Here is a 12,500-nt window from a genome sequence, read left to right on the forward strand (position 1 = left end):
AGAGGCGAGGCATTTGCCTGGAACAAGGGTTAAACGAGCTCGCATTCTGCTTGAGCAGTTCACGCGCTTGAGTGACAGCTCGCTCCCTTGGGGCGTGGCCACGCTTGGAAACACCGCCGCCGCGTGATGTCACAAAGCCCGGAATCTCCGCGAGAAGTCCAACCTTGTTTTCCGTTCCCTTCCCTCACGTTTACGTTTCGAAACCCCGCCTCCCCTTTGACGTCAGCACGTCCGGCTGCCTTGGTCCATAAAAACGCTGAGGGTGGCGTCACCTCTTCATGAAGTTTCCGGCCTGGATGTATTTGTATGTTTCCCTGGACGATCGTATGCCTCTTTGTCGCGACAGCGCTTGCAGCAGCCGGTGACAACTTGAGTCCTCGAGCCCGACGCCGGAGGGCGAGATGAACGCGCTGATCTCCCGAGCCGTCCGAACCTGCGATCACTTGTGGCAACCTCAGCCGGCGCTCCTGCCTCCGGGTTGACGCGCAGTCCAGAGCTGGTGAGTTGAGGGAATCGGAACACCTAGGTTCCCAGGGGTTGGGGGCTGGGACCGGACTCCTGGCCAGTTAGAAGGCGGGAGGTCAGACTTCTCAATTCCGGTGGGTACTAAGGAAGGCCTGGGAACCTGAGGGGTTCTGGAGGGGTGGGAGGAACCCCAGGGCTCCGACTTAGGAAGCAGAAAGAATTGGGAACTTGAGAGTCTTGAGGCAGACGGAGGAGGGGTCTGGGAGCCAGACTCTTGGGTCCCCAGAAAAGTAACTATCTAGGGACCGGAATTTTTGAGTTTCCAAGGCGGGGGTGGGTGATGGGAGCTGATTTGTCAGTCCTCGGGAGTTGAGAGAAGCAAGGACTAGGACTTTGTTCCCAAGAGAAGCAAGTAGAGGACCTGAGTTTTGGCTTCCTGGGACCAGGACTTACGGGTTTGAGAGCAGATGGGGCTGGGAGCTTGTTGGACTAAGGGAAGGAGAGAACTAGGAACTCCTGGGTTTTGAAAGAAGAGGTGGGGAAACAAAGGTCAGAGATGGGAGTGGCTGGGATCAGAAAAGAATGTGAGGCAGGAACTCTTACGTTGCTATTTGTGTTGCTATTTGCGATGACTCAAGGTCATCATCCTCTGATGCTATTCCCTAAATGGCTTCTAAACTTGACCCCTTTTTTTTTTCCTCCCCTTTCCCCAGCCCAGACAGATGGCTCCAGGCCAAATGCCCCATCAGCCTGCCCCCTGGAGAGGTACCCACCCCCTCTTCCTCCTGTCCCCACTGATGGGCCTTCTCAGCCGGGCCTGGAGCCTCCTGAGGGCCCCAGGACCTCCAGAGCCCTGGCTAGTGGAAGCAGTAACCGAAGCAGATCAGGGAGGAGCTGGCCTGGAGGATGAAGCAAAGGCTTCTCTGGCCACCTACCATGCCCTCTGGGGCAGGCACCCTCAAGAGGAGACCAAAGACAGTGGAGCGGCTGAGGAGGACCGAGAAGCCTCCCCGGGGGCCTGCCCCAACCTGGAAGCCAAGCATTCTCTTCCCGAAGCCTGGGGACTTTCAGATGATGATGATGAAAAGTACGGTGGGGAAGAAGCAACTGGTGTCCCTAGAGAGCAGAAAGAATTTATGGATGGCCAGCCTGCTCCCCTGCCCCTCAGCCTTCTGATAAGATCTCTGCCAGACCTTCCTGGGGAGGAGGAATCGAAGGAAGAAGCCGTTACTGGAGGTGGAGGTAACGAAGTGACCGCGTTCTCTTTTCCTCTGTCACACTGGGAGTGTTGCCCAGGGGAGGAGGAAGAAGAGGAGGAAGAGAATGGAGAAGCTGTTAGGGTGTGCCGCCCGGTGAATGGAGCCACAGAAGAAAGAACACAGACTGAAGCAGCCACGAAGACCTCCATGTCCCCCTCATCTGTAGGCTCCCACCTCAGGGCCTGGGAATGTTGTTCGGGAAAGGAGTCTGAGGAGGAGGAGAAGGACAAACAGGCTGAGAAAGGAGATGCTGACCCAGGGCCACACTTCACAAGTCTAGCCCAGAGGCCCTCTCTCAGGACCTGGCAGCATCCATCCAGTGCGATCACAGAGGAGGAGGAGGACCGTGATTCAGAGGAAATGGGGGCTTCCTCTTCCGTCCCACTCACAAGTGCCTTCCTGAGCGACTGGGTGTATCAACCAGAAGACACGGAGGAGGAGGATGAAGAGGAGGAGGACTGTGATTCAGAAGCAACTGAAGATGAGGGAGAAGCCGAGGTCTCCTCTGCCACCCCACCCCCCAGTGCCTTCCTGAGTGCCTGGGTGTATCGACCAGGAGAAGACACGGAGGAAGAGGAGGACTGTGATTCAGAAGCAACTGAAGATGAGGGAGAAGCCGAGGTCTCCTCTGCCACCCCACCGACAAGTGCCTTCCTGAGTGCCTGGGTGTATCAACCAGGAGACACAGAGGAAGAGGAGGACTGTGATTCAGAAGCAACTGAAGATGAGGGAGAAGCCGAGGTCTCCTCTGCCACCCCACCCCCCAGTGCCTTCCTGAGCGCCTGGGTGTATCGACCAGGAGAAGACACGGAGGAAGAAGATGAGTATGAGGACGAAGATAATGAATCAGGAGCAGCTGACTTGGGGCCCAGCCCCTCCCTTCAGACCCAGAGTGCCCTCCTCAGGGACCAGATTTATCAGCCTGGAGAGAAAACAGACGGAGGAGAAGCTGCTGAGAAGTGGGGAGAAGCTGAGTCCTGCCCCTTCCGAGTGGCCATCTATCTACCTGGAGAGAAGCCCCCACCTCCCTGGGATCCTCCTCGGTTGCCCCTCCGACTGCAAAGACGGCTCAAGTCTGCACAAACCCCCACCAGGCATCAGGACCTTGAACGTCTCCTGAAGACCAGAAAGGTGGGTACTGAGAACTTAGATTCTTGAGGTTAGGGAGGAGAGGGCTGGGAGCTGGCACTCCTGGGCCTGGGGACCAAAGGACTGGAGGCCCCGACTCCTGGCTCCCCCAACTTGCAGAGGGTTGCATGTGAGCTCCATTGGGAGGGCTGTGTTCACGTTAATGCAATCCTTTGCAAGAGGCTGGCCCCTGTGGGAGGAAGGAGCCTCTGAGCTCATGTCAACCCCAGGGCCCCACCTCTACCTTCAGTGAGTCAGCTGGGGAATCACTTGGCAGGCAAGATAACAAGCCAGATGACAAGCATTGTTGCGCAACTCATTTTTGTTGTTGTTGTTTCTCTTTCTCCCCACCTGCGGCCCTCTGGATCTTGTGTGTGTGTGTCTCCCCGTGTCTGTGCCCGTCCATCTCCAGGTGCGCTTCTCTGAGAAGGTCTCCATCCATCCCCTGGTTGTCTGGGCAGGACCGGCTCAGGCCGCCCGCAGAGGCCCCTGGGAGCAGTTTGCCCGGGATCGAAGCCGCTTCGCCCGACGCATCGCCCAGGTCCAAGAGGAGCTGGGTCCCTACCTCACCCCTGCTGCCCGGGCCAGGGCCTGGGCACGTCTCGGGAACCCTCCCACTTCCCTGGCCACTGTCCCTGCCCCTACCCAGACCTCACCGATGTCCCCCATCCAGGCCACGCCCTTGAGCCACGCTCTGGCCTCTCCCTCCCCTCCCTGTGTGTCTCCTAGCCTAGACCTCAGTGGGAGGCGTGGCTAATGTGAAGTAGTTTTTGTGTTAACTATTTATTTATTTGAATGTAGGTTTATATAATAAATAAAGCTTTTTGTAGTAAGTAGCGTCTCCGTGTGTGTCTGAACTGACAGCATTCACTACTCCTGAGTCCCCAGGACGGTTAGGGGAATACATAAAGGCCAGCACTTTCATGGAAGATAAACTACATTTCCCATCATCCCTTAAATCTGCCTCTTCCCATCCTGAGGCTTCTTTGAACTAAGGACTGGTGGGTTTTGTCGGGTTTCTTTTTTTGTTTTTTTTTTTTGGCTTCTGCCTACATTTTATTAAACCTAGGACAGTTATATCCCCAAAGGGTCTGGGAGCTGAACTCACTAATTCCTAAAAAAGGGTTAAGCTCCAGTTTTCTGTGTGCTCCTTAAATACAAAGACTTATCCTCCCTACTGGCAGATGTAGTGAGTTCCCCAAGACTTTTAAACTTATAAATGTACCTGATTTCACATTTATAAATCCTATGTCCATAAACTGTTTCCTTATCTGTAAAATGCGGCTAACAACTGCACATACCTTAAGAGCTTGTAAGATCCCAAAATAAGTCATAATTAAAACAATGTTTGTTAACCTGTTCAGTGTTGGCTATTACTGTAATTATTCTTTCATCCACACATGCATGTCAATTACCCATCCTACTTATTGCGCCAACTTCAAAAACTCTTCTCAGCAGTTCAAACAAGAGTGCTCCAAATGTCCTGCACCCGGTCCAGCCTCATACCCTGCGCCTCCCCACTGGTTCCCCAGCAAGCTGATGCTACACCACCCTTTCCGAAAACCACTAATCCCCCTTCCACCTTTGTATGAGCCGCTGCCTTATGTAGCTCGTCCCTGACCTCTCTGGCTCAGCTAGCTCCTTGTGGTTATTCAGATATACCATAAAAGTATATATATTTTAGAGATGCCTTGCTCTGACCCAGCCACCTTATATTTTCCTCCTTTATAGCAGGCGAGCATTTTGAATTTTTGTTAAGACCCATCCCCCATGATCAGACTATGATTTCAGGAGAGCAAGTGTTGCCCATAAGCCCACTCCCTAGAGCACAGAACGGGGCGCCCAGGCGCCATCTAGTAAGTATTGGTTATTAGTAAACTCATGTAAAAAAAAGGCATGCTGAGGCCCTTCCTTTAAATGAGCAGGCACAGACGCTGATGAGAGTTGTTTATTGAATTTACTCACATGCCAGCTTCCCATCGAAACTGGACAAGCAGATGGCAAAGGCTTGGAGCGGGCAAAGTGGGAAGCGGAAGTCCATGGTGAACGTGTCTGGGGCTACACGACCAAACTGGAGCACGAGGTAGTCCGCTGAAGAGGAAGTCAGGAACTGAGGGTGTGTTATTTCCCTGCCGCGGGCCTCTGAGCCGCGAGAACTACGACTCCCGAGAGGCTGTGCGGCGCCCTTATTCCGCCCAGAATCCCGGAAGTGTGTTTACAGGGCCCTCAGCCGAGTTCCCTGGTGGCTCAGACGGTAAAGCGTCTGCCCGCAATGCCGGAGACCCAGGTTCGATCCCTGGGTCGGGAAAATCCCCTGGAGAAGGAAATGGCAACCCACTCCAGTATTCTTGCCTGGGAAATCCCAAGGACAGAGGAACCGGGTGGGCTACAGTCCATGGGGTCGCAAAGAGTCGGACACGACTGAGCGACTTCACTTTCAGCCATGTACACTACACTTCCCCATAGGCTTTGCAATAGCGTGGAGTCGGCCCTCCCTGCAAAAACGCTCAAGTGCTAATGGGAGAAGTACTTTTCCTCCTGCCCCCTTGCCAAGGTAAACCGTTTCCTAGGAGCTCACGGTCATCCGGATGAACGATCTGGAAGTTCTTGACCGAGGCCCGTGTGACCCGACCATGAAAATTGAGCACGTAGGCGCCGCTCTCATCGTTCCACGATGGGGCTTTATTTTGCAGCAGGACCAGGCCCTGGCTGGCCCCCCGTTGGAGACGACTCAGTAGCGATTCTTGTTCCTTAAGGGTAAAGTAGGAGGCGTGGTTAGCCAACTACCAACCAGCTTTTTTCTTCTGAACGCAGAATTTTGAGTCCCTAGTTTTCCCTTCCTAAGACATTTAAGTCTGACAAAATCCTCCAGGCTTATGTGACCTTATGCAACCCATCGGCCCCCTCTCCTCTTAGCACCTGTGGCCGGTCCCCTAGACCTTCCTCCTCCACTGACCCAGAGATTCTCAAGTTTGGTGGACTCACATTTTGTGGCTGGACACAGATTCTCTGGTTCTGGGCGTTGATTTCCGGAATAATAACATTCATTTTCCGGGGCCCTCGGAATCCCAAGACGTTGGTCTCCTGAGGGTGGTATGCTCTATTTGGCCTGCTTCTTTCTCCCTCCCCACCGTTCTACTCCTCTCTCTCATCCCCCCGGACACTCACATAACATACAGCCCCCAGCTCCTCCCTGATCCGAGCTGTCTCCGGAAAAAAATGTTTCCTTTCCGGATTCACCCCATTGTCGAAGATGCTGAACTTGGTGCCCAAGACATTAGATCTGCTCCAGGAGGGAAATGGTCAGAATAAAAACAATAATTATTTCTGTTTTGCTTTCCCATGTCATCTCATCAAGTCTTTTGATCCATCCTCTACATAAGACTCTTGTTCCATCTACCAGTCCCAGGTCCCTCTCTTCCTCTGGGGAGAAGGATTTTTAGGCTCCTGCCTTGGGCCTTTAGCAACGCTCTTCCTCTAAGACAGAACTCACATACACGAGCCCTCTTCTGTCACAGGAACTTAGAAGTCCCAGCTCCCTGCTGCTCAAGAAGTCAAATGTCTTTAATGCCAGCCTTGCCTCTGAAGTCTTCAGTTCTATTCCCAACCACCCTGGAGTTAAAACTTGAAGGACTACATAACCCATCAGTCCCTACGAGAAAAAGTTCTAGAACAGGTGGAACTTGTACCCTTGGACTGCTGGGAAGTGTAGTTCAATTGTCCCCTTCCTCCCACCCCTTGCCACCTGTTTAGCACACACATCAGAACTCTGCCCACCTGACTTTGCCCACAAAATTGTCCCCATCCCGAGACAGGTCTGTAGGGTCCAAGGAGATGAGGTAATTAGAGGTTTTGCTCCTTTTTCTCTTGCGCCCCGCCAGAAGGAAGTGCTGTGGATGTGATAAATAGCCCATTAGAATCGACTTCTGATATTTGGCTAGAGCTAGGGGTCCAAAAGACTGGGGCTTCCCTGGTGACGGTGGTGCTAGTGGTAAAGAAGCGACCTGCCAATGCAGGAGACCTTAGAGATGAGGGTTCAATCCCTGGGTCAGGAAGATCCCCTGGAGGAGGTATGGTAACCCACTCCAATATTCTTGCCTGGAGAATCCCATGGACAGAGGACCCTGGTGGGCTACTGTCCATAGGGTCACAGAGTTGAAAAGGACTGAAGTGACTTAGCGTGCACACAGGGGTTCAAAAACAAGGAAATACCATGTCCCAAGACAGAGGAAAGGGTAATGGAGCAGTAAGTGTCCTAAGGCTTGCTGGAAAGGAAAGGGAATCAGTCCTGAATATTCATTGAAAGGACTGATAACTGAAGCTGAAACTCCGATACTTTGACCACCTAATGCAAAGGTCTTCTTCATTGGAAAAGACCCTGGATGCTCAGAAAGACTGAAGGCAGGAGAAGGGGATGACAGAGGATGAGATGGTTGGATGCATCATGACTCATGGACATGAGTTTGAGTAAGCTCTGGGAGTTGGTGATGGACAGGGAAGTCTGCCGTGCTGCACTCCATGGGGTCACAGAGTCGAAAATGACTGAACAACTGAACTGAGGCTTGCTGGTAGATGCAGGGTGTCAGCTGGGTCCCGAAAGGGGAGTTTCATTTCACATCTTAATATCTCCCCCTAATCCTTCGGATATTGGGCCCAGGGCTGAGGGAAAGCCAAGGCAGGGGGTGAACTTGCCTGGCAGGCAGGGCCTGGCTTTAGAATAGGGACGGGCCTCATTTGGAACATTACAGCAGGACTTCAGTGTTTCATCTGTGAAAACCCTGTCTGGCACTGAGTAGGGGAAAAGCCTCTTTCTGGGGGAGAATGAATAATTGAGAGGCGGTCACACGTGAGAGAAATGACCTGACTCAAAGGGGCGTAGCTTGGCTATCAGTGGAAAATCCACGAAGGGAAAAGCTTAGCTCCTGGGAGGGGCCGGGACCTGTCTCAGGATTGGGGGGGACTAGGGCCTAGATTTGGACCAAGTGAGAAGTGAAAGTCGCTCAGCCGTGTCCAACTCTTTTCAACCCCATGGACCATACAGTTCATGGAATTCTCCAGGCCAGAATACCCGTTCCCTTCTCCAGGGGATCTTCCCGACCCAGGAATCCAACCGGGGTCTCCTGCATTGCAGGCAGATTCTTTACCAGCTGAGCTACCAGGGAAGCCCCAACAAAAGGTGGCCAATACCTGGAGGGTCTGTAAGGGGTGGGGTTTGGGACTCTGAGGGGGCGTGGCCTAGCTGTGATAAAGGCCAGCTCAATTCGAAAGTGGACAAGCCTGGGTTATGGGATGGAGAGGGCCTATGCCACTGGGCTCTGAGAATAAAGGAGCCCAGTTTTCTGAAGGGCAGGGCCTGGCGTTGGAGCTGATTAGTCCTAGTTCAATGAAGAGCTAGGCTTCGATTCGCCTAAGTCTTGACCTCACTCAGACCCTGCGAGGTGGGACTTGTTTCCAAGCTGCCAGACCACACCTTTAGGCCGTCGGCCGCCTCCAGGTAGAGATAGTAGAACGGGAACATGCCCTTGTCTACCCCGCGCTTGTCGCGGCTGATGCGACATTGCACCGTGCGACCGCGCATCGCTGGCCGCAGCACATATGCTCTCATGTCCTCGCCCAGCCGAGGGCCTGGGGCGCAGGGAGGCGTGCGGGGCGAGTTCCCCACATCGCCGCTGCCCGCGCCGCGCGCGCCCTCGGACACCACTTCGTCGGCTGTCCCTGGGGATTTCCTCATGGTAAACTCCGGCTCCTCTTTCTTCTCTTCGAGGTCTTCGCCCTGGCCCACGCACCAAATTCAAGTTGAGAGACAGCTGAGACTCGCCCTCCTCAGCCCGCTCACCCTCCCCGGCTCCCTGCTTTGCCAACTGATGATTGGCCATCCCAGCTCTGTCTCTCGACCAAGTTTCTGTCTATTGGTCAAATATTTCAGCCGCCTGCTGATTGGCCAGTACGTTCAATTCCCAAGCTCAAACCCCAAGATCGCTTCATTTGTTGATTGGCCAGTAACATTAGCCACACCCATTTCACCTACCAATTGGAGAATTCTCTTGAAAGTACTGCCCATTCCTTTAATACCCGTGTTCACCTGGTCTATATATTAACATATAACACCGCCCAGATTTTCTCGACTGAAACTATCTCGCTTTCATTCATACCAAAATGAGTGCCATCTGGCCCTTTCCTATCACTATTTCACCCTCTCCAAAGCTCACTGCCTTTTGGTGGGCTGGGTTTTAAGGTATATGCTCACATCAATTCCGATCCTCTAGGTTGAAAATAAATGCTGCACACAAAGAACTTCTGCTAGCCCAAACATAACAGGTTCCACCCACCAGTAAAAAGGGCCCTTGATTAGACTGCAGAATTTTAGCGCCCCGCGAGCCTGAGACTAGCCCTCTTCCTCCTATATCCTTATTGGCTGTGCCACCTCCCACCTTGTTGGAGGCCAAGTCTCCAAGGCCACCGTCACCATCCATTCCAGGGCTTGATCTGGCACTGGGCACTTCGTATTCAATTCCAACATCCTGTAATTCGCTCTTGTCCTCAGCACTGGCGCCTAAGGGGTAGAAAAAAGCCCTGAAAAGACTGAGCTCAGGACACCTGGGACCCAAGAGCTCACTGGGACAAGGTCATCAGTGCTAGCTGGAGAAGCTCAGAACTCCTAGGTTTCCGACTCCTACTTATTTATCATCAATCTCACTTGCCAGATTCTTCTCCTCCTCTATGTGCACAGGAGTCTATACAAGTTGAGAAGTCTGTGACTGCCCTGGATCTAAGGACAGGGAGGGGTTAAAGTCCTCTCTTTCCTTTGTCCCAGAGAGAGCATCCGAGAGACTGGGGAACTAAAATGGGAGGAGGGAGCAAATTTGGGGTTATAACCCAGAGTCCTGTTATTGAAATCACTGGTCAAGTCATGAGAATAAAAGGAAATCTCCCTACCATTGAATAGTATTAAGAAAAAGGAATGAAATACTGATAATGCTATAAAATAGATGAACATTGAAAACATGCTAAGCCAAAGAAGCCAATCACAAGAAATTATATACTGTATTATTCTATACATGAAATGTCTAAACAGAAATTAAGTTAGTAGTTATTAGGTCTGGGAGAAATGGGGGATGGGGCAGTGACTGATAAAATGTATAGCGTTTTCTTTTGTGGGTAATGATAATAGTCTAGAATTCATTGTGGTGTGTGTTGCACATCTCAGTAAATACACTGAAAACCATGGAATTGTAAAATTTTAAATGAGTGAATTTGTATAATATGTGAAATACATCTCAACAGAGCTATTACAAAAAAAAAGGGGGAGGAAGTGCCAAATGGACCAGGGCACCAGATTTCACCCAGTGTCACAGAAATTACCAGATCGTTGGCGGGCTGGCCAGCCTTTGCGCTGCAAAAGAGTCCCCGGAGGCTCTTCACAAGGAGGTGGCGAGGCAGGAACATCCTCCACGGAGACTTCCTCCAGCTCCAGATCAGAACTGCCTGGTAGTCAAGAAAGGGAGGAGAACTGGAGACTGGGATTTTTGAATACCAGGGAAGGAAGAGGGCTGGAGATGCAGATTCCTGAGTATTGGAGGAGAAGTTTCATGACCTGGACTCCTGGCGGTGAAGCATATCCGGGCCCGCGGGGGTCCTTTGGAGACATCAAGGACTGAGTGGTTCTAGACTTCTGGGTTCTAGGGGGAGTGGAGTTCTGGGGTATCAACTGCCCAAGGATTTGAGATTACCTGCTTCTGTCGGCGGTAACAGAGGGTCACGCTCGCCACTGCCATCTCCACCGCAGCTCACGGTGCCCAGGATACCGTGGGATCCAGGGCACAAATGCGCTTCTGGCACATTCTCCTGAAGGAAAGGGTTCCTGGGGCCTGGGAGAAGGTGTGGCGAGGCCCATTAACACGAAGCATAAAATCCTGGTCCTCTGAGAAGATCCGCCTCCTCGCTGGTCTCCCAAACCTCGTCCCTGATTGACTACCCAAACCCCTGAGACCCACTCAGAACCCGAACCTCAAGTCTCAAAGAAGCACAGTCCTACCACTAAACTGTCGCGATTCCGTGTGTAAACAGTCCCACGCGGGCTCTCCAGTAAATGGGCTTTCAATCACCCAGGCCTGGCCCCGGGGCTTTGCCTACTTCAGCCCTCCAGTTTCTTAGGAGCTGCGTCCCGGCGCTTTTCCAGGCACCTCCCCCAACTCTCCCAAGCCCACGAGTTCCACGACTCCTTAGACCCCGTCCCCGCACTCTCTGGGCGGTCCCCGGCTCTCCCAGGCTCCACCCTAGCCGAATCACAGATCTCTTTCGGGGCCCACCTCTACTTGCACCATACCCTGCACTCTCGATCTCTCTGGCCACGTCCCCGAACTCTCACAGGCCCCGCCCCCGCGCTCTATCAAAGCGCCCCCACCCTCCACGAGCTCCACTAGGCCCCTCCCCTCTAGGCCCTGTAGCTCCACCCGCCATCACACACCCACAGGCCCCTCCCTCCAGCCTGTGCTCCTGCCGGACTCCGGGCACCTTTCCTCACCGCTGTCAGCCGAGAAGCGTTCCTCCCGCCGCCTCGGTCTCCGCGGCCGCACTGAAGCGTCAGGATTGGCCTGAACCATGAGGGGCTCTTGGCGCTTCCGTCGCTGCTTCTTCTCAAACAGACGCCACTGCGGGAGCGGGAAAGAGGTGGGGTGGGGGGTCTAGGAACCGAACCGGAAGACTGGGGTGAAAGGGGACCTGGGGCAAGGGGAGTCCTTGCATAGGTGGGAGAGTTCCAGGCCTTCAGTCTCTCAGCAACTCCTTCCATAGAACCCTGAGTCCTGGCATCCAGGCCCCTCCTCCCGAAGGACCTAGAAGTCCTAAGGACCCAGAACTCTTGTTCCTTAGAAATTTCAGAGTCTCGTCACCAAGATTTGCTTCCTGAGGATTCCGAATTTCTGTTTTCTCGTTTCCCAATTGCAAAACTTGAGACTCCGAGAGACACAACGAGGACCACTCCCAGAGCAAGTCCTGGGGGTGGGACTCCTGAGGGGGTACGGAAGATAGAAGGGGAGGGTTGGCAGGATTCCTGGGCACAGTACCTGCTGTTCCAGCTTCTGCAGTCTCATAGCGGCTAGCTCATCTCCCAGGGCCCTGAGAGAGGTGCAGGCTAATAGTGACAGCAAGCAGGGCACCCCCGTTGCCCAAGAGCCCTTCCCCTTCTTCCCGCTGCCCAACTTAGGGTTCTGAACACTTGTGAGGTCACAGAAGAGATAGAACCTGAGTCTGCTCCGCCAGTGCTTAAGTTCTTTCTCCTTGCACTGGCCTATCTAGAGTCCAGGGGTCAGAGATCTCAAGCCCCTCCTATCTCAGGACTCAAAGCCTCCAGCCCTTCCTCTTTCAGACCCAGGGGTCCTCATCTGTAGCTCCCTCCGGTTAGGTAGGTAGGACCCAGAAGTCCAAGCCCCCAGCCCCTCCCTGCAAGGCACACCTCATTAGGAGACCAGAGCTGCTGAGCAGGTGTGGGCATAATCCACAGCTGCTGTGGAGGTGTGCTGCCCCCTCCATCTCTACCCTTGCCCATCCCATTTCCCCCACTTACTCTTTCTTCCATGTATCACTTTCCCGAGACATTCTGGAGAAGCAAAACAAGGAGTCAGGAACCAGACCCAACATCCCAATAGG

At 53.2% G+C, this 12,500-nt stretch overlaps 2 protein-coding genes across 5 annotated transcripts in view; one reads left to right on the top strand and one right to left on the bottom strand.

The window, feature by feature from the left end:
• The first annotated feature begins 279 nt into the window (after positions 1–279).
• On the top strand, positions 280–3,685 carry PPP1R15A (protein phosphatase 1 regulatory subunit 15A). The gene is given in 3 exon segments (NM_001046178.2): positions 280–499; positions 1,179–2,855; positions 3,265–3,685. Coding segments are annotated over 2 exon segments (2,013 nt in total). The 5' UTR covers positions 280–499; positions 1,179–1,187; the 3' UTR covers positions 3,610–3,685.
• Positions 3,686–4,786: 1,101 nt separating this feature from the next.
• The window catches only part of TULP2 (TUB like protein 2), a 60,399-nt gene continuing 52,685 nt past the window's right edge, over positions 4,787–12,500 (bottom strand). For 3 of the 4 annotated variants that reach the window (XM_059876543.1, XM_059876545.1, XM_059876544.1), the window contains exons 3-14: positions 12,418–12,450; positions 11,918–11,969; positions 11,377–11,503; positions 10,583–10,720; positions 10,215–10,337; positions 9,284–9,405; positions 8,323–8,625; positions 6,630–6,742; positions 6,021–6,135; positions 5,838–5,936; positions 5,431–5,602; positions 4,787–4,943 (exon numbers count right to left, since the gene is read on the bottom strand). In XM_059876543.1, the coding sequence (XP_059732526.1) occupies positions 4,810–4,943; positions 5,431–5,602; positions 5,838–5,936; positions 6,021–6,135; positions 6,630–6,742; positions 8,323–8,625; positions 9,284–9,405; positions 10,215–10,337; positions 10,583–10,720; positions 11,377–11,503; positions 11,918–11,969; positions 12,418–12,449 (1,530 nt within the window). In that variant the 5' untranslated portion in view covers position 12,450 and the 3' untranslated portion in view covers positions 4,787–4,809. 4 annotated transcript variants of the gene reach the window in all.

Source organism: Bos taurus, chromosome 18, assembly GCF_002263795.3.
Source record: "Bos taurus isolate L1 Dominette 01449 registration number 42190680 breed Hereford chromosome 18, ARS-UCD2.0, whole genome shotgun sequence".
Lineage (NCBI taxonomy): Eukaryota > Metazoa > Chordata > Mammalia > Artiodactyla > Bovidae > Bos > Bos taurus.